The sequence below is a fragment of the Osmerus mordax genome, chromosome 3 (genome assembly GCF_038355195.1).
Source record: "Osmerus mordax isolate fOsmMor3 chromosome 3, fOsmMor3.pri, whole genome shotgun sequence".
In the NCBI taxonomy this organism is placed as follows: Eukaryota; Metazoa; Chordata; class Actinopteri; order Osmeriformes; family Osmeridae; genus Osmerus; species Osmerus mordax.
The window spans coordinates 16,271,858-16,295,245 of NC_090052.1; the positions used below are offsets into that span (position 1 = coordinate 16,271,858).

Here is a 23,388-nt window from a genome sequence, read left to right on the forward strand (position 1 = left end):
AAAAATCTATTTAGTTTCGTCTAATTCCATATTCTCATGCTTGCACCTGACCCACTATTATGCCATCTGCACCACACAAATCAGTACAGAGGCACAACAAGCTAATAGGACTTGGTGAGGGAATTAGATGTTTATTCAGCTTGTTAGTTTGCTCTGCTGATTTCATGCTTTGTTACATCTTTCTGTCATTTTTGCTTGTTTGTCAGGGGATGGACTACCTAAGTTGTGCACGCAACATTTTCCTATACACACCATTTTCCTTCACAAACACAAAGGGAAGACTCTGATAACGTGCAGTACAGCCTCCAAACAGGAAAGGACACATTAGAGAAATGGAGAAAGGCTATAGAGAGGGAGAGAGCAGGATGTGTGTGAGAGAGAGAAGGCTACTGTCTTGTGCTGCACCCATCTGTTCTGATAGTGCAGGTGGAGCCCTATTCACTAGCTCTGCATGTGTGTGTGTGAGGGGTGTGCTGGAAGAAAGGAAGGGCAGAGAGAAGGAGGGAGTGAAGAGATGGAGGGAGGGAGGCAGAGATGGAGTAGGGAAGGGGGAGGAGAGAAGAGGGAGAGGGGGGGGGGCTCTTGGTGATCTCTCCTGAAGGGGATAATGGGAGAGCAGCGCATTGCAATGGCTGCCATGTAGTACCCTCCCTGCACAATTAGCCAATCAGCAGCGCGCTCTGCCAGCCAGAAGGACGCATAAAAGAAGAACATTGCAGCAGAGGCACAGAAGGAGACTGCGAGAGGAGCTGGGAATTACACACAAACACAGCCGAATCCGAACACCCTCCCCTGGACACACCCTGCTGGGGATCACTGCTTCTTCTCTTTTTTTCTGATCCATCGCCCACGCCACTCTGAGAGAAAGCTCTCCCTCATCATCATCCTGAAGAAAACCCCTTTCTCCTCATTTTCATCCTACAGAGGACACCTACAATCTCAAAGGGCTGAGATTCCCTGGTGAAGATAGTCTTTTTTCCTTTTTTCTTTTTTTTCTTTTAATTTGGACACAGCCACTCTATACAGAACAGAAAGGCCATATACTATAGGGGCCAAACAATACTTACAAACTCAACCTACGGCTTCAAGACCTCTGAAACGAAGGACCTAGACCTCTTTCATTGTACGTCAAGAATGGTTACTGTACGTATGAATCTTTATCTCTTCTATTTGTTAGGGCGATATTCTAGCGGCAGGCTATACATGTTCGATGACCAAAAGCTCAATTCTTTGTTTTCAATTTGATTTATGATTTTTGCGACTATTGTCACACGCATATACATGGGGTTTAAATATCATCACATATCTTTGTTGCATCTCAATGTACTCCCAACATAAACACATGTATTGGGATTCACTGGACTATACTAACAAGGATTAGTGGCCTATAGATAAAAAATATTCTCTGTTCAACGTAATCCTGTATCATTTTGACAAGATTAACGATCGATCGTGGCAATTAGTAATGTCGATGCGCCAAAACTGCGCTACCACCATCTCCTATCCTCGACGATGCACAATGCACTATTCTCCCATTTTAAATAGCATTTATGTTTAATATCTTCCATGCGTATGAATGTAGCTGTTTTAACGTAACATTTACCTCATCACGGTAATAGAGCAGAAAGGAAGGTTACCGAATTCCGAAGGAAACAAGGGTGGTAGTAAAAAGGCAGAAGGGCGTAGGGACAGGGTGCTGAGGCCCCATGCTGTTGAGCCAGGATGGGACTGCTTTTCTCTGCCTTGCGCAGCAGAAGGATGCTCGAGACAAATTTCTGAGACAAAACATGATGCCTCGGAGGCTGAGGGCCCGTCGAGAGCAAGGAAAAGAAAAAGGGTCGAGTCACTCAGGGAGGGGGAGGGGATGAGAGAGATTACGCATCCATTGGTTTGGATTGAATCAGGCAAGTCAAAATTCCTAAGGGTTCGCGTTGCGATGCAACCGAGTAAATGGGCTGGAAATTTTAGAGTCCGAGAGAATAGGGATGGCGAGAAGCATCTCTCCATTTGCAAACACATTTTTACCCATCCATCATAACACATCTATGTAAGAGCTGCCTCCGTCCGAATCACGCCTGTTGGATAAAAAGGAGTGGAGCGCAAATAAATTAGCTTTGTTCAATGCCGAGGGCCGAATTGGGCGTGTCTGCTGGACTCGAGCAGATAATGATGGCACGCGCCAGCGTTTGGTCTTTCATGCTCACGTTCTCCTCTTGACTTAATGACGAGACAAGGTATCTGTCCTCTAATTATGCCTATCAGCAGGTGGAAAACGGTGGCATTTGCATATTTCATTGCTTAGGACAACGTTCAATAGTAAACCAAAACTGCATTGCCAAATGTAAGGCCTAAAACCAATCTTTTAGGCCGAGACTACATATGAAGGCTTAATGTATGCTACATCATCTAGCAGAATATATTTGTATTATCTTTAGGCTTGTAGGCGTAAACTATTTCAGGTAAAGCGTATTGCATATAGACATTGTTTCGTTGTGATGAATTCCTCTGTCAAATATGTCTCTGTAGGCTCTGTGACAACACAACATCCACTTTTGGCTATGGGCCTACATTCGTAGTTTATGGCTTCACTAGCATGTCTCAAATTGTTGCACGTTCTAATACAATAATAACATGGAACTGACACAAGAAAATGCTAGTTATTTTACCGAAGCATTCTGTGTGCCTAGTGTCATTGGGCCTTAATCACGATTGGGAATAAATAAAGGTTTATGTTCATATTTCATATATTGCATTACCTATTTAATTTAAGCTTACCACGGCTTTTGTGTTTTCAGAGTAGCTATACAACGTGTTCTTGTATTTTGTGCCTATAAAGCGACAGGCAAGCAGGCCCAGGCAGCGTCACGTACGTGTCGCTCTCCTCCACATGGTCCGCAGTCCTCCGTGAGCACGCCTGTACCGCAGTGCAAAGCAAATAAATGCGTTGAGTCAGTTAACCTTCCCGAGGCGCTTACACAATTCAAGGGCAAGGACAGTAGAAGCCACCGAGTGAAAACGAACCTAAACGTATGTGATGATACAGTATGGTACAGATACACTTCCAAGTGATCTAGCAAGCTTTCCTGAAAATTCCACGTTCATATTCAATATTGAGATAATATCAGATTAATTTTCCTTTTGGTATTCTGGATTGCCAGGATGGGCAATGCACGAAAGTCATACAATTTCTTAATTGTCTGGTAGTTATGTAAGTCTTAGTAGTAAGAGCCTACTATTGCCTACTCGTGGATTGTGGTGATTGTATGCAACCATGTGGAAATTGGCCGAATATCAGTATTGCCCTTTAAGGCATAAAAACGAGAAGACATGTTATTATCATGATCATTATTATTATTACTATGATTTTTTATTATTATTCTTATCATCTTTGTTAACATCTAGTATGACAAATTGTAGTATTTTTTTTTTTTGTTATTTATTATGTAGAGGCTTCTCATCGTTATTAAATACTTGTGACTTTCCAACGGGAAATAGTGCTGGAAAGTGTAACGTTCATTGTTCCCGGAGCGTCCTGCAGCCCCTGGCCAGGACACAAAGCGCTACTGTTTACATTAATATTCATAGTGCTGCCATAGTCTCTGCGCGCGAGAAGAGGAACGGGTGGCTCTTTTGTTTGGTTGTTTCAATACGTTTATTCAGCGAAAAGGCGTTCGGGTCTATGAATGCCTACAGAGCGCACATGTCTTGTTTTCACAGAGGGTGAATAACTCGAAATAAATAAAAGAAACGAGGAGTATCAAACAAAAGATTTCCCATAAATTATAAAAGACGAACATTGTTATTTTCATGTCAAGAAAGCAAATATCTACATGCAATAGTAAAGGTTCCTTCTTTATTCTTTTTTATTTTATTAAGAAAGACCTGTCTGGACCTGCCTCAAATCAAATCGCGCGAAAGCCACTCCCTTCTTCAGCACTCTGGATAGCGCCCTTGGTCTCATCGTAGGCTAGGCTTGCAGATAGATTATTTCTCCCTCCAGTAAAACGTTGACAGTAATGATTTTGTTTGCGATTGTAAGGCTGAACTTCATGAAACATACGCAAAAGAATTACGTCTATAAAAACAAACGGCCTTATTTCAGTGGTACGTTTTATTATTTTAGTGTTTGTATGTTTGTGTTGAGCTGTGATTCCTGTTGTCCTGTTGTTTTACAGCTGCCACCATGATCCCCTAAGCTGCAGCGAGAGTGAGACTAATGCCTTTTGTTTAGGATAATCCTGTAATCTGTGATATTTAGAAGGCCTATTTACACTCCAACCTAACAATCAGATTGGATTCAGACCTTCCAAAAGATGAATTCATGTATTTTAGACGAGATGCATGGGGAAATACTAGTGATGAGAAATCTTAAATTCAAATGTTGACCTTTTACTGTTTAGTGAAATATATTGTATGTGACCACGGAAATTGTGCGAGTTGCTGTAATATGAATTAAGCAGCCTTCTCCAATGTGATTTCCCATGACAATCAGTCCAGTGACAGTACGATTCCTGGGAATTCTGTTACCAGTGACTTCTCTTTACCAGGAAGTGTTTGTAGCAGTCATGATTTTGAGCCTCTAGCTCTCTGATAGAGACAAACGAACCTCTAACAACCTCTAACAAATTTGGTTCAGATTTGGTATGGTGCTAATATAGATACCAGTGCTATTTATTGTATTTTTACCAAGACATTTAAAATGTACAGACACAATTAAGATTGATATCCCAATTCACTTTTATACCACTTTCTTAGATTAGCCTGGGATTTCACAAAGGATATTGTTTTCCACAATTGCATTTGGTCATGTAATGTTTCTCTGTTTTGTAGTTGACAGTGTACAGTGTAGGTGGTCTGTGTACTTGGCAGAGGAGGCAGGGTTCTTGTTTGCGTGCAAGTCTGAGTCCATGTGTAGGCGATGCTGATGCAGTGCATTAAATATTGAGGGAGGTCTCTCAGGTCCCAGAAATAGAAAAAGCACAGGCTGGGACAGGCTAGGTTGGTCCACCAGCGGAAATCTGATGACTGTTTTGAGTATTTGCGTGGTTCATTTTAGTCACATTAAATCTGTCCTGCGATGTTTACTGTAAGATCTTTTTAATTAACTTGTTTCTTCAAAGTGGAATTCTTCCGCCTTTTTTTTCATGCATCTCTTGCCAGTTGGGTTACCTCCAGAATGGTTACAGTACCATACAGCCTGCTTGGATATTGTCATCATTTGCGGATGCTTGTGATGTGGTCTGTCTTTCTGTAGAGATATCCATGCTTACATCAGAAGTTCAGAGTTATTTTATTTATAGCATACAGCCTAAAAGCTTTTTTTCTCCTGTCGTTTTCCTCTTTCTATTACATGAGAATCTTAGGGCAGTTTTAGATGCTGCTTGTGTCAGCCAGTCTCTGTGGCCACCCAGTGCTTCCTGAGCTTGTGGATTATATAACCATAACTTTTGCACTTGTCACTATGGATGTGTGCCCTGCCATGCTTCACTTCAGTTGGCAAATCAGATTTGCCTAGATTCTGTATCTTTGTCCAAAGAGCAGTCATTTTTGTCAGTTGGAAAAACACATTTTGAGTGTAAGTGATAATATCTATATTTATTTTTACAAATGCAGTGACTAGATTCAGTGTTTGACATTTATATATTCTCTCCACTGTCCACAGAAAAAAAGGAATGATAGCTACTTACTAAAGGACCCATAATATTTATATGATGGATGGCTTGTGCACTTTGCTGCAGCTCTCATGTGCCGAGATATGAGATTTATTTTTAGGCTGTCATAATTCACAGCCTGTCTCACTTCCACTTCTCCTCTTATGTTCTCCCCTTCCGTCAATGTGAATTTTACTTAAACATATTCTTTGTTTCTGCAAACCCTTAGAATATTAACGCTAGGAAAAAAAAACTATATCTGCCCGGCAGAGATGTTTTTTTAAATCTTTTTATGTCAGTCTCTCTCGCTCATTTTAACGTCTCTGCGTCATACACAAACACGTGCACACACACACACACCTCAAAGTCAGCAAGTCAATGTGCAATTAGCAACTGTCTTTCAGCTGCGGTTACCTGGGCAACCTGGGTTTGAAGCAAGGTTCAGAGGTAGAAAACAGGTTGCACAGAAGAGAAGGGAAATGCTTGATAGAAGCTGTTTGTGATGGCGTAGGAAATATACGGGATGGAACTACATTTGCTATTGGTGAACAGTATCAAAATATCATCGCACAGACACAACAACAAACGTACAGTCATTGACGATTCCAGGCTAGTAGGTTTACAGGGTAGTTCTGTCTAGCCCTCAGAGCGACCCCTCAGACTGATTGTATCTCCCACTAGGTTTTTAGCCTGAATAACAGCCTTTTCGGACGCTGCGAGCAGCCAATTAGCCCAGTGATGTTGGGACAAATGAAGTCTGCAGTTTGTTTATATTTCTAGGATGTAAGATGTATTGTACAAAAATGGAGGAAGGGAGGAAAGACACAGCAGGGAGTTTCAGTGCTGACCTGCACACATCTGTTCCATCAGCATCCCCCTGTGGGTCAAACTAAGCAACATGGTTTACTCAAAAGCAACACAGAGGTGTGTGTACACTCTCGCTCTTCACACGCAATAAAAATGGTGCGGTCCGAGTTGCAAAAAAGCATTGAGAAAGTTAGGGTACCCAGATAAACATCAATTCTCCCGTCCTGAGAACACCCATTCTCCATTTTGTTCTGTTTAAAACCCCTGCTCCCTTTACATGACACCCTTCAGTGATGTGAAGACCGAACATTGGACGATGTCCCATTCTCTTTTGTCTGTCATCTCACTCCCACCCCCCACACCACCTCTATCATCACTTAAGAGCCTGTGTCATGATGTAATGGTGTTTGACCCAGGATGGAAGAGGGGGAGGGGAGGGAAAGGGAAAAAGGACTGTGACATCTGCAGGGCCAGAGGGAGGGAGGGAAGGAGGGAGGGAAGGGGAGAGTGGGGGTAAGAGGGAGGGGTCAAGGGTTTGGATGTATAGCAAACCACCCCTCTTACCCCACTACCTGCTAGCTAGATGATTTGTGACCTGTCCCCTGACAAGGACAAGAGAGATAGCATGTGTGTGTGTGTGTGTGTGTGTGTTTGTGGTCTTTCTGTTATCATTGTGTGTCACTTCAAGTCTAAATCCATCATTTTCATCAGCAGATAATCAGCACCATGGAAACTCAGGTGTCCAATGGTCCAAGTGGAACCAGCCTGCCAAACGGCCCAGTCATCAGCACCAATGGTGCTACAGACGACAGCAAGACTAACTTGATCGTCAACTACCTGCCGCAGAACATGACCCAAGAGGAGTTCAAAAGTCTGTTCGGTAGCATCGGAGAGATTGAGTCCTGCAAGCTAGTCAGAGACAAGATAACAGGTATCTTGCTGTTGAACACCCAACTAGGTCTATCAAGATCACACACACTATATGCAGCATCACTAGAGGTGTGAAGCATCTGTGCTAAGATTTATATTCATCTACAGGTCAGAGTTTGGGCTATGGCTTTGTAAACTACGTAGACCCCAATGATGCAGACAAGGCCATCAACACACTCAATGGGCTCAAACTGCAGACCAAAACAATCAAGGTAAGAGTACTTCTGGCTCCATCTCTTGAGCCCACTCCACAGTCCATCCTCAGGTTCAATACAGCCCAGGGGATGTGAATAACAGTAGTGGGAAATGAAAAGAGGGCTAGAGAGACGCAGAAACAGACGTGACAGAGGGAGGGGAGGAAAGCAGGGAGAGGGAGACTGAAAGGAGAGGATGCCAGAACAAAGGTAGCGAGAAGAAAAGAAAGAGAGAGAGGGAGAGAGAGTGGAGGTCAGAAAGCAAGGGTCTGGCAGCATGCAGAGGTGATTGTGATGGAAATGTAATTAGGGAAGGCTCACTTTGGGCCAGGGGGTCAGTCCAGGCTACCCCATCTGCCTCCAATCTGGGCTAATTAGGGGGCTTCTTTGTCCCAATGTTGGATGGGGGGGGTCAGATTAAACACTACTCCTCCCCTCTTCCCCTTCCCCCACCCGATCAAAGTAGATCAAAGATTGGGACAAAGTGCAGGCTTACCAAAAATCAAATCTCTGAAAGACCAGGCCTAGAGAGCCAGCTTCAGCTGTCCTGGAGAGACCAAGTTATTGACACATGACTTACCATATTGCTTATCATCCGTATAGTGCTGCAGACTTTCCTTTCATTGGTGAACATATACCACTATATATATATATATTAGACATACTTTTATACAGGCACTATTCCATGTTATTCTCATATTTGATATTTGATATTCTGTATTATTACAAATTGCAAACACTTACCGTACGTTCAAAAAATAATTTAGTTTATTGATATTGTCTTTGCTTACCATGAATCGATGAATAAAGTTTTATTTGGAAAACAACTAGACTTGAAACGCCCCAGCGCTATGACAAAGCAAATACATATTCCGTGAAAGCATTGTGAAAGAGCCCGGCGTGGTGGAGGGAGAGGGGGTGGTGCAGGAGGGAGGGAGGGAGGGGGCAGGGGTGATGGGTAGGGGGTAGGGGGTAGCTTGGGGAACAGAATGCCAATGACAGGATTAGAGGCCATATGGGCTACAGGCACCATCTGTACGGTGGGAGAGACAGGGAGAGGGTTAATTATAGGGCAGCCTCTGCTCCCCGAATGCAGCAACTCCTCCCAACCCCCCACCAAACAGAACCCCCAATCACTGCACCACACGGTGCAGTCCCTTTCACACAATGTCTGTGTACACACACGTATACACACACACATATAAACACACTCACACACACTAACACTCACACACACAAGCACAAAGAACATGATCAAAATGTCCATTCTGTATCTTGTTTAAATAGTCAACATCTCTTTTAATATGCCTGCATCCTTGGTTGAATTATTGTATCCATGTATTTAAAAAATATATGATTTCAAATTCAATTCTATGAATAGTTTTTGTTTGTCAGGATAGTGAGTGTAACATCCGAGTTCTCAGGGATGCTGCAAGTCTTCTGTTCTGTTGACATTATAAGCTGGTTGCCAGTGGAGCTCTCTCCCCCCCCCCCACCCCCCCAAAGGACAGAAACAAAGGAAGGAGCTAGAAGAGGGAGGGGAGATCAGCCTATCTCTGACAACACTCGCTCTCTCTCTCCATCACTCACAAACACACCACTCACCACAATGCACTGATTTGCACTATCTATCATACACACTCACTTGCTCGCTCTCTCTGCACATGATTGTACTTACACATTTCCTTATCAACTAAGTCACACGGTACCACGGAACGCTCCCAGAATACTGATGTAGCAATGGGCTCTAGGGTAGACAATAACAATCAATCACCGAGCAAGTGGACACGCCATGGAATCAAGTGCTGCAATGGATTGATTGTGGAAGTACTGCAGTGCAATTAAAAGGAGAAATATCTGCCCAGACCCATCTCTGTGGATCTGCCCATTTCAGCCATGGAAGTAGATTAGGCATCAGCAGTGCAGGCGACAGTGTGTCTGGGACATGAGTCGTTGGATGAGAGTGGGTGTCCTCTCAGACAGAGAAAAACTGCTGTAGTTTGAGATGACACCCCTGTGTGAAGATACAGGATGGGTCAGAGGAAGCATATGGGAGATCAGATGTGGGGAAAGAGAACTGATAGAACTGATGAGAAACATGGGAATAGAGTGTATGTGAAGACTTTGGGAAAGATCTGGGAATGTTCGAGTCAACTCAGTTGAATCGATCCCATTTCTTACGTGTGCCTCTGTACTGTAGGTGTCCTACGCCCGGCCTAGCTCAGCCTCCATCCGGGATGCCAACCTGTATGTGAGTGGCCTCCCCAAAACCATGAGTCAAAAAGATATGGAACAGCTGTTCTCTCAGTACGGCCGCATCATCACCTCGCGCATCCTGGTGGATCAAGTCACAGGTACAGCCTTAACTCACTCCCACACCAGCCTCACATTAACCCTCCCATACCCGACATCCAGCCAAAGCGAACTTACCCACGTCACTGGACTGTGGTGTGACTGGCAGAGTGTTGGCAGGCTGCGTGTGATTCACCCCACAACCTCCCCCCCAGGTGCTAACATTGGCCTGTTTTCTGATCCGGAGCAGGCATATCGCGAGGAGTGGGTTTCATCCGGTTTGACAAGCGAAACGAGGCAGAGGAGGCCATCAAGGGGCTGAACGGCCAGAAGCCCCTGGGCGCCTCAGAGCCCATCACCGTCAAATTCGCCAACAACCCCAGCCAGAAGACAGGCCAGGCTCTCCTGACCCAGCTGTACCAGACAGCTGCTCGCCGCTACACTGGACCCCTGCACCACCAGACCCAACGCTTCAGGTACTGACCCCCAACATTACTCACCCCACACCACCTAAACCTCAACCCCTCCAGACCACCTGGACAGAGCACTACGGCGCTCATCCTCTTTTCCTCTCTCCCCTTTCTCTCTGACTTTCTTTTAAACTGCAGCATCATCCCTCCATTTGGAAAGGGACCCGATCCAAATAACAGCACAAAACCAATGTAAGAGACCCCAGTTTACAAAGCACAATAAAAGCAAATAGCTCCTCGCATATTTCTAGATCCAAGAGATTTCCTCCTCCCCTCACAAACAAAAGAATCCAACCGAAATCACACACTCGCAGACACAAGCCCACACACATGACAAATGCATACACATGCGTACCCACACACTTCCAGTATGTGCACACATCCCACTTGTCTAGTGGAGTGTTGTGGTTGGCTAGGCTATGGCTCTCTGGTTGGTTCTTTGGGGACTTTAGACTCACTGGCAGTGCAGGGCGCCCTCTGGAGGCCAGCTGGTGAAGGAGCCGCATGATCAATGAAAGCCCTTCCTCCTCTCGGATATCGCAACTAACTTCTCCACCCCCTTCATTCTCCCTCTTGCGTTGCAGACTCGACAATTTACTAAACGCCAGCTACGGAGTCAAGAGGTAAATGCCAAAGGTGTACGTTCAAAAAGCATCCATGCCTCAAAAATATACCTCAAACAAAGTGACCGGAATACCAACTGCTGATTTGACCTTAAAATTAGAGATCATTTTCTCGTTTCCTATTCACAGTCCAATCCACTGTTACGTAAGCATCCAGGACAATTAAATACTCTCTGCACACACTTCAAGCAGTGATAAGACTCCTAACAGCAGGGTATTCTGGCATGGCTTTGTTGAACCTTTTCGTTCTTTTGTTTTGATGAATGGAATCGATTTGTATGTATTTATTTCTGAACTAACATTATCAGTTTCGGTTGCTTTAATGTCCCTTTTTTTTCCACCAGCATGGACATACCAGATTCCGTTTGCGTCTCCTCTGTTTGCTCCAGTTTTCCTATGATTTGATTCTGATTTGCTTTCATCCCTCTCTATAGGTTTCTGTGTTTTGTTCAATATTGTGATTTCTGTTGAACATTGTGATTTATGTGTCTAATTTTTGCAGAGGCTTTGGTCAACAGAGAATATGACTAAAATATGCAGAGAGTGTGGGAGTTTGTGTGTCATAGCCCACAGGGTTATTTCGTGTGATAGCAGGTAGTTTGGAACCACTGTTGTGCCCACACATGCATTTATCTACTTACGGCAATGGGGATGGAGATGGGGGTCCCGACACTCCATGCCTGGCTACACAGTTATAACGGTGGCAGTACATGCCTGTATGAGACAGTAGAGTGCTGGTTGCTGTGTGGAACTTCAGAATGACACCCATGGTAGTTCTCCCTCTCTCCTTCCCAGGTTCTCACCCATTACCATCGACAGCATGACCAGCCTGGCAGGGGTCAACCTCACTGGACCCACCGGAGCCGGCTGGTGCATCTTTGTCTACAACCTGTCCCCCGAAGCTGATGAAAGCGTCCTGTGGCAGCTGTTCGGGCCGTTCGGCGCCGTTACAAACGTCAAGGTCATCCGTGACTTCACCACCAACAAATGTAAGGGCTTCGGCTTTGTCACCATGACCAACTACGACGAGGCAGCCATGGCCATCGCCAGCCTCAATGGCTACCGCCTCGGCGATCGTGTTCTGCAAGTCTCCTTCAAGACGAGCAAGCAGCACAAGGCCTGAGAGAGGTGCAGCCTGTACCTGCTTCTTCAGCCTGCAGGGAGAGTACCTGAGCTCCCTGTACGATCACTCTACATGGGCCTGGACTGAGTCTCTCTCTGACACACACACACACATACGCACACACAAACAAACACACACGCTCTTTCTCTCTCACACACACACACACACACACACACAAGCACACATACGATACCAAAACATATCCACACATCCAAGCACACACACAATGATAGTCAGAGTTTCAAACAAATACACAAGTAGAGTTTTTTCTTTTCTCTTACACAACATGCTAGTCCTTCCCTACGTTTGCCTGGATTGAATTAGTAGGGGTGCATAGTTGTTCTGTGGGGGTGGGTTTGAGAGGTGTCTATGAGGGAGACCGTCTAACGAATGTGACAGAGAATGTGTGCTGAGTGCTTTGATTGAATTCAGGCAAATAACGACCACTACTGAACAAAATGATCAAAAATCGAAATGAGCAAATATGTGCAATTTACCCAAACTCTTACCCAACAAACTCTCCCAGTATCTTGCTGGAGAAGATGTAGTCACTTTTTTTACACTTGGGCATTTTGAATCAGTGATTTTTTTTAAGATCAAAGGAAAATAATTAAAAACAGTGTTCTCTTATATACGTATATTAAAAATATAACTATATATTCAATATTTAAGGTGGTTAAATAGCCGAGTATGTAAGCATTTTCTAGAAACGTTGACTACTGTTCCCTAGCTCTGCATTCAGTGGTACCTAGTTTTTAGGGCCGTTTCTCTATTTGAGCTGAGACCCAATATGATTTAGGTGAAGTAATGGATACTGGTCACAGAGACAAGCAGCTAGATGGGCCTTACAATCACACTATTCCCTCACAACACACGAATCTCACACGAGAAAACCACTGCTGAAAAAAACAGCACGCACATTTACCACAGGAAGACACATTCACATATCCACCTTCCCATAGGGATAGGTAACACAATAATTTCGGTCACTGAAGCTGAAGAATCTCCTTGAACTTTCACACCATGTTTTGTATTCATGAGAATGGATTCCACAACAAGCAGCTGTCCCAGATTTATTTTGTTCCTATGGTGCCAGTGTTCCTGAGTGAATCTCTTGAGGCTGGGGGATGAGTTTAGAGAGAAATTATTTCACCAAATCACAGAGCCACTTTACCCTAAAACCCAACCTGAAACAGGGCTCCACAAAACAGCATGCCTAAAGCAGATTGAGAGGACTGTCTTATAGTTCCATCTCTTCCTTCAGCTTTGCCAGGCGCTCCTCAATGTCTTTTAAATCCCTTACAAGAAGCTTATCATCATAATTCTTCCCGTCATCGATTGGATAACAAGTCATGCCTGAAAATTCTAGCCAGGGCATGTATATCATATATACAAATCATATAAACAAACAAGACAGTAGTTATTCTATTTCTTCATTTCATATCTGATCGGCACTACCACCAAAATAGCGTTTCCCAAAATATTCCATTTGCATGAAAATGATTTAAGGCATCCTTGATGAAATGTTGTGGCAAAAATCAGCTGTTTTGGTGACTGGCGGTTGGACTCCAGCATCTTGACCTTATACAGTATGTTCCATGGGGAGAGCTATTGGCTTACAATATCAAGACATCTGCACATAGTAGATTAAATAAGGTCAAATGTAATCAAGACATTTTGCTTTTTTTAAAATAACGCTGCGTTAGCCAAAGAGGAAGACGATCTCTTTGAAAGGATTACATTAGATAAATCTATTTTTATACATACAAAAGAACAAGACCTTGTGCTGAATTTTTACAGATTCTTAAGCTTGGCAAAATTGGGACTCCACATGTCTTTATTTTAAGCCCTCTGATCTCCTCTGAGAGAGGAGGAAGGAGCATGTGGTGTACGGATGGGCATTTAGGGGAGGGGGAGGAGAGAAGTTTTATCTCAGACAAACTTAACTGTTCAAATGTATGAAATGAGAGAAAAACAATTTAAATTGAAACAAATCAACAAAACAAAGACATGGATAAAACACAACGCAATTCAACAATTAGCAAATAATATAGAAACATGTCAGCATCTGTAATATGTGAGTGTAGATGAACACATCCAGTATATGTTGTTCTCAGATTGTATACAATGTTGTTTCAATCATGAGCAGTGAAGTGCAGTGCTGTGGTACTAAGCACTAAGCTGCATTAAGACAGGCCCTGTTACTGTTGGTACATGTTTGGCTGCTTGGGACAGTCACAGAGAGGTTTAAAGCAATTCTTAATAACACCAATCTTGACTGTAACGATCTGACATAATATTTAGCCAAAGAATTTGATTGAATTTCATCATCAGTACAGTTTGATTCAGTCTAACAATATCAGTCCCAACATTTATTTATTGCATGAGGATACCTTTTGAGTTTTGTGCCGTCATTAAGTTTTATTATCACAGTTGTTCATATCAGTTTGTACTTGCCAAATGCAAAGCACCAAACGTAATACAGCATATCACACTTTCTGTGTTGAATGAATATCACTTCGCCAAAATGCTTGAATTTGTAACATGGAAACAGTTTATTTCCCCGCAAAAAAATTACATCCGATGTGTACCATATTCCAATAACATTACACATAAAATAGTCTGTACACTTGATCTCCAACCTTGATGCCTGATTACAATATCTTTGTAAAACAGCAGATTGAATTGAACCCAATGCTCTTCACATTGCACCACTTCTACTTTGCCTTTGGCTTTTATCATCTTAAAACCATTTCATCTCCTGTTTTGCCCAGATTAATATCATTGGTGGTGTGCCAAGTGCCGACCAAAAACAAATAAACAGCAACATCCAATAACAAACAAGCCTTTTTCACTTCTGCTCTGGAGAAGGTGGCAAGTAAAGCTGACCCAGCAGCACTTGGGAGAGTCCAACGGCAAACCTTGGGAACAAAACAGAGCTGTCTGGCCACATCCAGACTAGCATAGTTAGCTAACCCCCCCCAGACCAACAGCCCAAATGGTCCCTCCATACACAGTTAATACAGAGACCCATCTCCCTCCCACCTGCAGTAGAGAGACAGTGAAAATGGCAGGAGGCCACCGTACTGCACCGCTTGAACAACAATAATAATCATTTAAAAAGACAAAAAAACTTTCCTATGGAACAGTAAGTGCAATGTGCTTTGTTTTTATATTGACTGAGAACAAAAGATATATATATTTTTAAAAAAAGAAATTAAACGTCACACTGAAATGGTTTGCGGAATAGAGAAAGGATCAAATGTAAAGAAAAAAGTGTTAATGAACAGATTAATTAACAGAGAATCAAAAAAGCACCAAGAGCTCTGATCTCTAAATGTCCATAATCCCTTCCAGTCCCCAATTACTGCTCTAACCATGCAAGCTAAAACTAACTGCATATCTGGGTGAATTAAAGAGCAATTTCAAAAGACCTTGAAAGGAATACTGTCTAATATATCATCAGTTTTAGCCCATGTCAATTTCAGAATATCATTTTCTTGTAATTTATTGATTTATTTTACATATCAAGTTTCACTTGTTAACTTAGCGTATTTGTGTTGTTGATGTTACCATAGAGGACACACATGGGTCAAAGTTTTTATTTGGTTGCTTTGATTGGGTACAATTTGTTATGATTTTTATTCCATTATTTAATTAGTTGCAGTTCTTACAGTGTATGCCGATTTTAGACTTAGTTAGAATTTTATTTCAATCAAACTGTGTTCAATTGTGTTTGTAAAAGTCTGTGGTAGCTTTTGTTGCAACATAAATAATTTAAACTGAAAAAATTCAAGATAGCGCCAACAAACTTGTATTATTTGGCGACTTTAAGCTTGTAGTTTTAACTTATTGTTAACTTAAAAACTATTTATTATTATTATGATTATTATTATTGCCTCGTATAAAGTATGTTTTGTGTATATTTATGGTTTATTTCATTATATTTGCAAGTTGAAAAAAATTTAAGTTTGCCAAAATTGTGGTTACACCATTTCTTTCTTAAAAAGGGAACAAATAGATTAAAAACAGCTTTAGAAGTACGATTTGGAAAAGTTCTCCATAGTCAAAGAATGCACTGCTATATTTAACTAATTGAAGTGTATAAACATACATGCTGTGTGCTAGATGTTATGCCTTTACTGCCTGTGTTCTGTTTGTCTTGTTAAATGAAAATCTTTTGATTATTTAATCTAATCACAGTCTTGTTTTTCCGGCCACTCTGAGAACCCCTGAGCTTGTGAGGATGTGAGGAGGTGCCTGGGGCCAGGCTGTGAGGGTCTAGGCAGAAGCCTTAGGCTCCACATGCTCCAAACATGCTTTCTTCCTACTGCTGGAGAGGTTAATGACTGAATATAACATGAGAGGTATCTCAATAGTCTGTGAAGGCTTCCTCTCCTTGTTCCCTCTGCTCTGACCTTGTTGAGTTAGACCCCTGATTCCAAGTGGACACCTCCATCTTGTTACTAGTTCCAGTGTAGGTAATTGAGGGGGGACAACAGAAGGAAGCCACGTGAGCTTATTGAGATGCAGTCCTGAGCTTGTTAGCAGTAACAGCTGCAGGAGGAAAGGAAGGTTGGGGATCATGTGGGATGAAAAGGGGTCAGTGGTTCTTCTGTTTCTCAACCAACTGTATTTTGTGTCTATTTATTTAGAAGAAGGGACACAGAGTAACTTATTGATGTTCTTCTTACATTTTCCTGGAATGGTAGAACAAATCAAAGGAGAAAATGATCAAAAAACCTACTGGCATTCACGTCGGTAGAAAGATATCTAAATCTCATACTTCCAAACATGACCAAATGAACAAAGACAAAACGTTACAAAGAAAAATAAACCTTTCAGTTTAGTTTAGGATATTTATTACTGGGATTTCAGCTGAAGACGCTTGAAGACTTTTTCATGGAATTGTTTAATTATTTGTACTTTACATGCCAGAAAAAAAATAAAATAAAAGTTACAAATCTGAGTGAACCAAGTTGCTTTTATTTGTTCGATCTTGTTTATTTGCTTAAAACATGTATAGATTATGCTTAATTTTCTAATTTGCATGTAATTGTTTTGTCATGAATGCACAACATCCAGTTGCAATAATTACAAAATGTAAATTACAATGATGGAGAATTTCATGTCAACACATTTTCAGAGTCCTCCCTTGGAGAATTAAATGTCACAGGTACAGAAATAAGCCTTACAACAATGCTAACTATTACCCTCTCTTACACTGAAAAAGTTTCATTTCGGAATAAATGGTCCTCTAGCTTCAAATGGGTATGAGCCAAATCTTACCAATACCAACATGCTTTACACAGACTTAAGGCAGATTAATTATGCCTTAGCTCAAATGCTACTTTATTACACCTTCTCAGACTTTTTCTAACAATTAAATACAGCAAAGCATATTCCTGTCAATATTTGTGTTTAGCAATGAGATAAAAGAAACCAATTCAGATCATTTTAAAATCATCTTTATTCAGATTTCTTGGTTGGAATGACATTAATTTGGACACTAACTGACACCATATCAGATTGTTACAACAAAACAGGTGACAAACAGAAGTCTGACCAACAGAAAAAGAATGGAAGTTCCTTCCAGCAACACCATCTCAGAAGTAGGAGTGCTAGAGAGAAGGTGGTAGCCTAGCAGTGTGGGAGGCCTGTCCCCACAGTGGTCCCAAAACAACAACCTAGAAAAAGCAAAGAAACATTAACAAATAAAACAAAACAAAGTGACTGAAACAACATATAGCAACGTTTCCTTCCAAAGGTCCGGCCAAAGCCAGGAGGTACACAGCAAGCGTTACAGCTTCTATAATACGTACCGCTCTGGCGCGCCTAGAGCTCCTCGTGGTCGTGGACGACCGAGTCCACGCCGGGCGGCTCGTGGCACACGGCGGGCGTGGTGAACTCCATCAGATACTCACAGCGACTGGGCTCCGAGGTGGACGTCACCACCGTCTCCTTCCCACAGGTCAGCTTCACCTGACACCGGCACATCGGCAGCATCTCAACTGTCTGAGTACCTGGGACAACCCTGTCTGGATCTCGAGCTCCTGCGACTAACACTTCCTTAGCTGTGCCGAGTTTGATTCGAAGCGGTCAAGCGTTTGCAATCGGCAGAAACGCACTCCAGGAAATGACAGGTGGCGTCATGTGACTATTTGACAATTAACTGGACTGGATTCGACTGGACTGGAGACTTACTGTGGTGGATCTGTTGGGGCCCTGCCAGCAGCCTGTCCCATGATCATACTTCATCAGAGAGTAGATGTTGCCCTCGGGGCCTGCCCATGTGCCCCAAGAGCTAAGGGGGAGGGACACACAGAGAGAGACCACAGTGGTAATTTACCATCATATCAGCCTTCAGTAAAAAGAGGTAATGACTAGAAGGTTCTCTCTTACCCGAGGTTGGTCTCCGATCCCCCAAACTTGGGTTTCTGTGTTACTCGATTAAAGGGACACAGTCTATAAGTGTACCTGAAATGACGAGAAGTTGCTGGTGACAAGAAGGTCACAGTCGGATATCGAAATGAAACACTCCCTTGACCACACATACAAACATACACGACATGTGACTTACTCGCTAGTACTCAATTCGTAGCACTGGCTGTAGAGGTAAGCAAACTCTGCACTGGGGCCAAAGTCAAAAGAGATCTCCTTCTCCAGATTCCTGGATACACAGTAAAACGCAGATTTAGATTGCCATCGACTCTCCGCCGCAGGTTTAAAAGCCAGACGGGTCGTCCATAATGCGGCGAGTCCCTCACTTGATTTGATCGTCGATCTCACGGAGTGCTCGTTCGGCTTCGTCGAACTCGTCCCGGGATTTCTGTGCAGCTGAGGGGTTACATTATACGATCTTACGGCCGCATGGCACAAAAGGATTTGGTCCAGATAAACCAATCAATAAAAGAAACGGGACGCCTGCATTTATTCCGAAGCAATTTGTCTCCGTTTCAAAAAGGTGCTTTAGTCGCGAGCACATTGTAAGTCGAGCGCTGAATCAGCTCACCATCAATCAGGCTCTGTGTCTCTGGATCGTAGGGTGGCATAGAGGCCTGGTCATCCTCCTTCTTCTCTGAAGTCGTTGCTGGGGGAGGTACCTACACACCAAACACACTGGGTCACTTCTACATCTTCCAGACCAATCTAGCCCCCTCCCGCTCCCCCAGTTGTAAAATACAGGTGAGCTGTTGGGATTGAATGTGCTGACTGATGTTCAATAACCCGGGTAGCAGACGCAGGTTAAAAGGGTGGTGTTAACTCTGGTCGCTTCCGGCAACGTGTGCTGCGATCTAATTTCTTTTGCACTAGGGAGCCCACTATGATGCTCACAAAAGCATGAGCCATTGAAATAACTTTTCACAGTCGTCAACCAGAAAGTGAGACTGTCAGGGATTCTAAAAAGCGTCTCAATTCATGCTTTTAGGAGTCAAAGCACAACAGCCCCACTGTGTTAAACGGATCTTTGATATAAACAGCGACTATGCCACCCCTGAAGTAGGATTAGTATAAATGACTACAACAAAGTATAAATCCACATCATATGAGCTGAGTAAAATTAGAATTGTGAAAGTGCTGTTAGATGAGCTCATTGACCCCCCCCCCCCCCCTCTCTCTCTCTCTCTCTCTCTCTCTCTCTCTCTCTCTCTCACTCTAAAGAACAGACAGGCAGAGACAATCCCTAAAATAAACACTTGCTCGTGCCTTGCTATCTTCATCCTCTGGCTCGTCGTCTTCCTCATCCTCGTCGTCGTCCTCCTCCTCCTCTTCTTCGCCGACGTCTTCCTCGGGGTAGTGGTCAGATTCGCTTTCGGGGACAGGCTCCCTCACCTCCTCCTGGGGGGGCTCCACTGGTGCCTGGCTGTCTGCCTGCGCCACACACACACACACGGTCACCCACATCCCTCCTCACAAGAGAACCGTAGATGCGGAGAGTAGATCAGCAACTCTGTGGTTACCTCTGATATGTATTTGTCTTGGATCCTGCTCCACGTCATCTCAAACACCGCCGTGTCCACCCTGTCGGTTGCCCCCAGCAACTCCTGGGGAAACAGAAGACATGTATAAGCATTAGACTCTGTCGGGACTAGCTATGGAGAAATATCTGATCAAATCCACTGTAGAAGCTATACTGGCATCCGGTAGTGAGATGGTATGTGTTCCCAGGAAGCCAGAGAGAAGAGAAGAGATAGAACGCGACAGGATGTCTTACCTGGGCCTCTGCTTCTGTCAGAGTGCCATCGGAATCTGGGTCAAGCTCTGGGTGGGACTGAAGCTCAGCCACAGAAACGCTGGGATGAACAAAACCAACCCCTTAGTCAACCACGGAGGAATCTCCTGAATGACACAGAAACAAATGGATGCGAGATCCAGAAATGCACTCACTAGCCGTCTGCATCATCATCCAGCTCCAGGAAAGCCTCGGCCATCCTTGCCTTGTCCTTCTCCATGCGAACAATCTCTTTCTGTTCTAAAAAATATTGAACAAAAGGGGAAAAAAGGAAGACAATGGGATTCTTTTAATTTAATTCCAAATGACAATTTAAGAACATTTCAAGGTAAATAATTGACTATGTATTAACCAGAAGCATTCATTACAGAGATGTGTCTTTTTTCCCTTAGGATAATCAGCTCCACTCCTTATTCATAAATAATGTCAAATGGACCAACTATAACCAACTGTAATATATACTCAACAACCAGTTGTCCCTCACTTATAATTAAATGTCAAAATGAGAGTTGACATAGAAACAACAGCCTGCATATGGATCCACCCCCATGTCAACAGTCTCCCCCAAGCACTGTTAACCAATAATCATCACAGAAATTCAGTCTCTGTGATCAATCTCATTAGAACAAAAGGAGTTGAGTCATTATACTGTAGAAACTAGCAGAGGCTACATCTCTTCTGGTTCTTTGCAAAAGATCCCATTCTAATCGCGTAATTCATTTTTATTAAGAGTTGGAAATGTATTTTCATTTTTTGTTTTATTTATTTATTTTATTGAAAATCCCAACTCCCAACTCAAAACGATTGTAAAAGCATCTCTCAATCTTTCCTTGCCTGTGTTAATCATCATTTAGATTTTCTTTTGTGATTCTTCACATCTATCGGGTCTAATAACGGCATTGTTACCTCTGTGCCCGAGAACCACAAAATGTCAGCGTAGTCATTTAACTATTACATACCATCCCAGGCCTTTAGGTGGCGCTCTTTAGCTTCTTTTTCTGGTTGTTCTGCAATTTCCTTCACGGTTCTATAAGCCTCCAACTTCTCCTCAGACTCCTTCTTTTTGATCTGAAGCTCTTTCACCTTGTCCTATAGAAGAAAAAAAACGTTAGAAAAAGCTCATACAAGTCGATGAAAGTATTGTGCCCTGAGCGAACAACTTCTTGGGGTTGCCTTTCTCACCTGTTTTTCCTCTTGACCCTTTTTGGCTTCATGTATCAGTTTCTGTTTGAGCAGGAAACCTTCCTTAGCTACCTCAGCTAGCTTCTGCAGGCTCTCCTTCTCCAGGCGGCCCAAATCCCTGAGGATCACAGCAATACAATCAGAACAATGACTGGATGGGGGATTGCCAGAAATGTGTACAATAATCCCATGTCATAACAATGATATATTAAAATCACACTATTCATAAGACAGTGTAAAAGATGGGAAGTTCATGTTTGGTGGTTCAGTCTCAAGGAAACACATGATCCAGTGCTAAACACTCCGTTTTGTGATGAAGTTCTCGCTCTTCTGACAGCATCTGATAGCCTACACCCACACTGAATCCAAAAGCGCTGACGTTGGAAATGGATTGTATAGATTGTAAACACAGCGTTACGTGTGTGGACGGAGGTCTTTGCTATGCTCACGTGCAGGTGTTCTGACATGTAGCACCGCTGTTGTACTCATCAGTAGTGTCACAGCAGTCTGTGAAGGGGGGGGGGGGGGGGGGGGGGAGAGAGAGAGAGTGCCTCACAAACCTGTACACCTGGTACCTGAACGCCCAAGACTCAGCAGAGAGGACAGGGACATTGACCTTGACCTCCAGGTCAAGTGAAGACATTTGCATTTCTTACCACAGATGCCATCATTGATGCGTGAAGAAGGGATGAAGGTGGATCTGAAGCCAGCATTTGTGCAGTGGAAGCTGCCATTAGGGCAGGCAGCCGTACCTGAAATGCATAACAGGGATGTATACTTTAAATGGCACGTAGGATTTGTATGAGACCTAATAGATTAAGTAAGCAGCACTTGATCCCTTGCAATGATAACTGTATGCCAAGACAAATATCTCCTCTATTTTGAGAGCCTCGTACCTGGCTCATCAGAGCCATCCTTGCAGTCACAGTAGTCATCATTGACCCTATCAAAGGGGATGGTGCGAGAACCGTCCAGACAGGTGAAAGGCTTGTTTTCTTCATAGAACTGACGCTCTGTGCAATCAAACCATAGATGATTATGACATGATTAGGCTGTGAAAAACACGTTTGCTGCTATATCCACATATTCTTAGTTGTGAGACAGTATATTGAAGTAGTCAGATAATCAAATGGAACGTTCTTACATTTACATTTACTCATTTAGCAGACACTCTTATCCAGAGCGACTTACAGTAAGTAGAGGGACATTCCCCCGAGGCAAGTAGGGTGAAGTGCCTTGCCCAAGGACACAACGTCATTTTGCACGGAATCGAACCAGCAACCTTCAGATTACTAGCCCAATTCCCTAACGGCTCAGCCACTTCACTCCACCGTTCTACTTCAATATACTGTCTTACACTTGAAGCTTACTTGAAAGAGGAACGCCGCGCGGTCGCTGGATCTCCACCGCTGTGCATGTGCACACCACTAGGCTCATCAACAGAAGTAACGTTATGTGCACACTAGACATGGTGCAGTATGCTTTTTGCAGATCTCAACTGTCCAAAGGAAAGTCAACACAATTCCCAAATTTACGTTAATGAAACCCCGGTTCGTTTGCTATTACAGTATTAGGTCGCTAGATAGTGTTCACCAACAGCCGACCATTTGCTTAACAATAAGAAGCTTGTATTAGCTCCACCTTACGCAGTGGTAGCTAAAGCTAACAAGCTAGCTATGTGGCTAGTTAAATTATATAGGCTTAACGATGGCAGACTTAGCACTAAGAACATAATACTGTATTTGGCTACACTGTCTACGAGGAGTAACAATTTATGATACATTTGCTATGACAAGAATTATAATATTTGAGGAATACAGAATGAGAAGCTAATCATTCATTACCCTTCCTTCTTCCGCACTGCCAACAACAAAACACTCTTA

At 43.1% G+C, this 23,388-nt stretch overlaps 2 protein-coding genes across 4 annotated transcripts in view; one reads left to right on the forward strand and one right to left on the reverse strand.

The window, feature by feature from the left end:
• Positions 1-853: 853 nt before the first annotated feature.
• elavl3 (ELAV like neuron-specific RNA binding protein 3) lies at positions 854-16,287 on the forward strand. 2 transcript variants are annotated; one of them, XM_067233489.1, is made up of 8 exons: positions 854-1,143; positions 7,173-7,389; positions 7,497-7,600; positions 9,783-9,936; positions 10,122-10,350; positions 10,483-10,536; positions 10,929-10,967; positions 11,742-16,287. In XM_067233489.1, exons 1-8 carry the CDS (start codon positions 1,135-1,137, stop codon positions 12,088-12,090), a joined length of 1,155 nt encoding a protein of 384 aa, XP_067089590.1. In that variant the 5' UTR covers positions 854-1,134; the 3' UTR covers positions 12,091-16,287. The 2 variants fall into 2 exon arrangements, with proteins under 2 accessions (XP_067089590.1, XP_067089592.1); XM_067233491.1 differs by having other exon boundaries at positions 11,763-16,287.
• Positions 16,288-17,082: 795 nt separating this feature from the next.
• Positions 17,083-23,388, reverse strand: part of pde4a (phosphodiesterase 4A, cAMP-specific) — a 34,974-nt gene continuing 28,668 nt past the window's right edge. Inside the window, exons 1-18 of one of the 2 annotated variants that reach the window (XM_067233488.1) lie at positions 23,350-23,378; positions 22,876-23,003; positions 22,402-22,518; positions 22,162-22,257; positions 21,955-22,012; positions 21,506-21,623; positions 21,283-21,412; positions 20,479-20,563; positions 20,306-20,384; positions 20,052-20,135; positions 19,798-19,962; positions 19,103-19,193; positions 18,858-18,927; positions 18,671-18,760; positions 18,493-18,567; positions 18,295-18,394; positions 17,913-18,072; positions 17,164-17,777 (exon numbers count right to left, since the gene is read on the reverse strand). In XM_067233488.1, the coding sequence (XP_067089589.1) occupies positions 17,926-18,072; positions 18,295-18,394; positions 18,493-18,567; positions 18,671-18,760; positions 18,858-18,927; positions 19,103-19,193; positions 19,798-19,962; positions 20,052-20,135; positions 20,306-20,384; positions 20,479-20,563; positions 21,283-21,412; positions 21,506-21,623; positions 21,955-22,012; positions 22,162-22,257; positions 22,402-22,518; positions 22,876-22,975 (1,605 nt within the window). In that variant the 5' untranslated portion in view covers positions 22,976-23,003; positions 23,350-23,378 and the 3' untranslated portion in view covers positions 17,164-17,777; positions 17,913-17,925. Of the gene's footprint in view, positions 17,778-17,912; positions 18,073-18,294; positions 18,395-18,492; positions 18,568-18,670; positions 18,761-18,857; positions 18,928-19,102; positions 19,194-19,797; positions 19,963-20,051; positions 20,136-20,305; positions 20,385-20,478; positions 20,564-21,282; positions 21,413-21,505; positions 21,624-21,954; positions 22,013-22,161; positions 22,258-22,401; positions 22,519-22,875; positions 23,004-23,349; positions 23,379-23,388 lie in introns of those variants that run through there. The other variant, XM_067233486.1, reaches the window with a different exon arrangement.

Bases quoted from the DNA above. Each gene is read 5' to 3' on its own strand.
- elavl3 (XM_067233489.1), top strand. The intron at 9,937-10,121 runs GTACAGCCTTAA...TCTGATCCGGAG, and splicing joins CCTGGTGGATCAAGTCACAG to CAGGCATATCGCGAGGAGTG. The intron at 10,537-10,928 runs GTAAGAGACCCC...CTTGCGTTGCAG, and splicing joins AATAACAGCACAAAACCAAT to ACTCGACAATTTACTAAACG.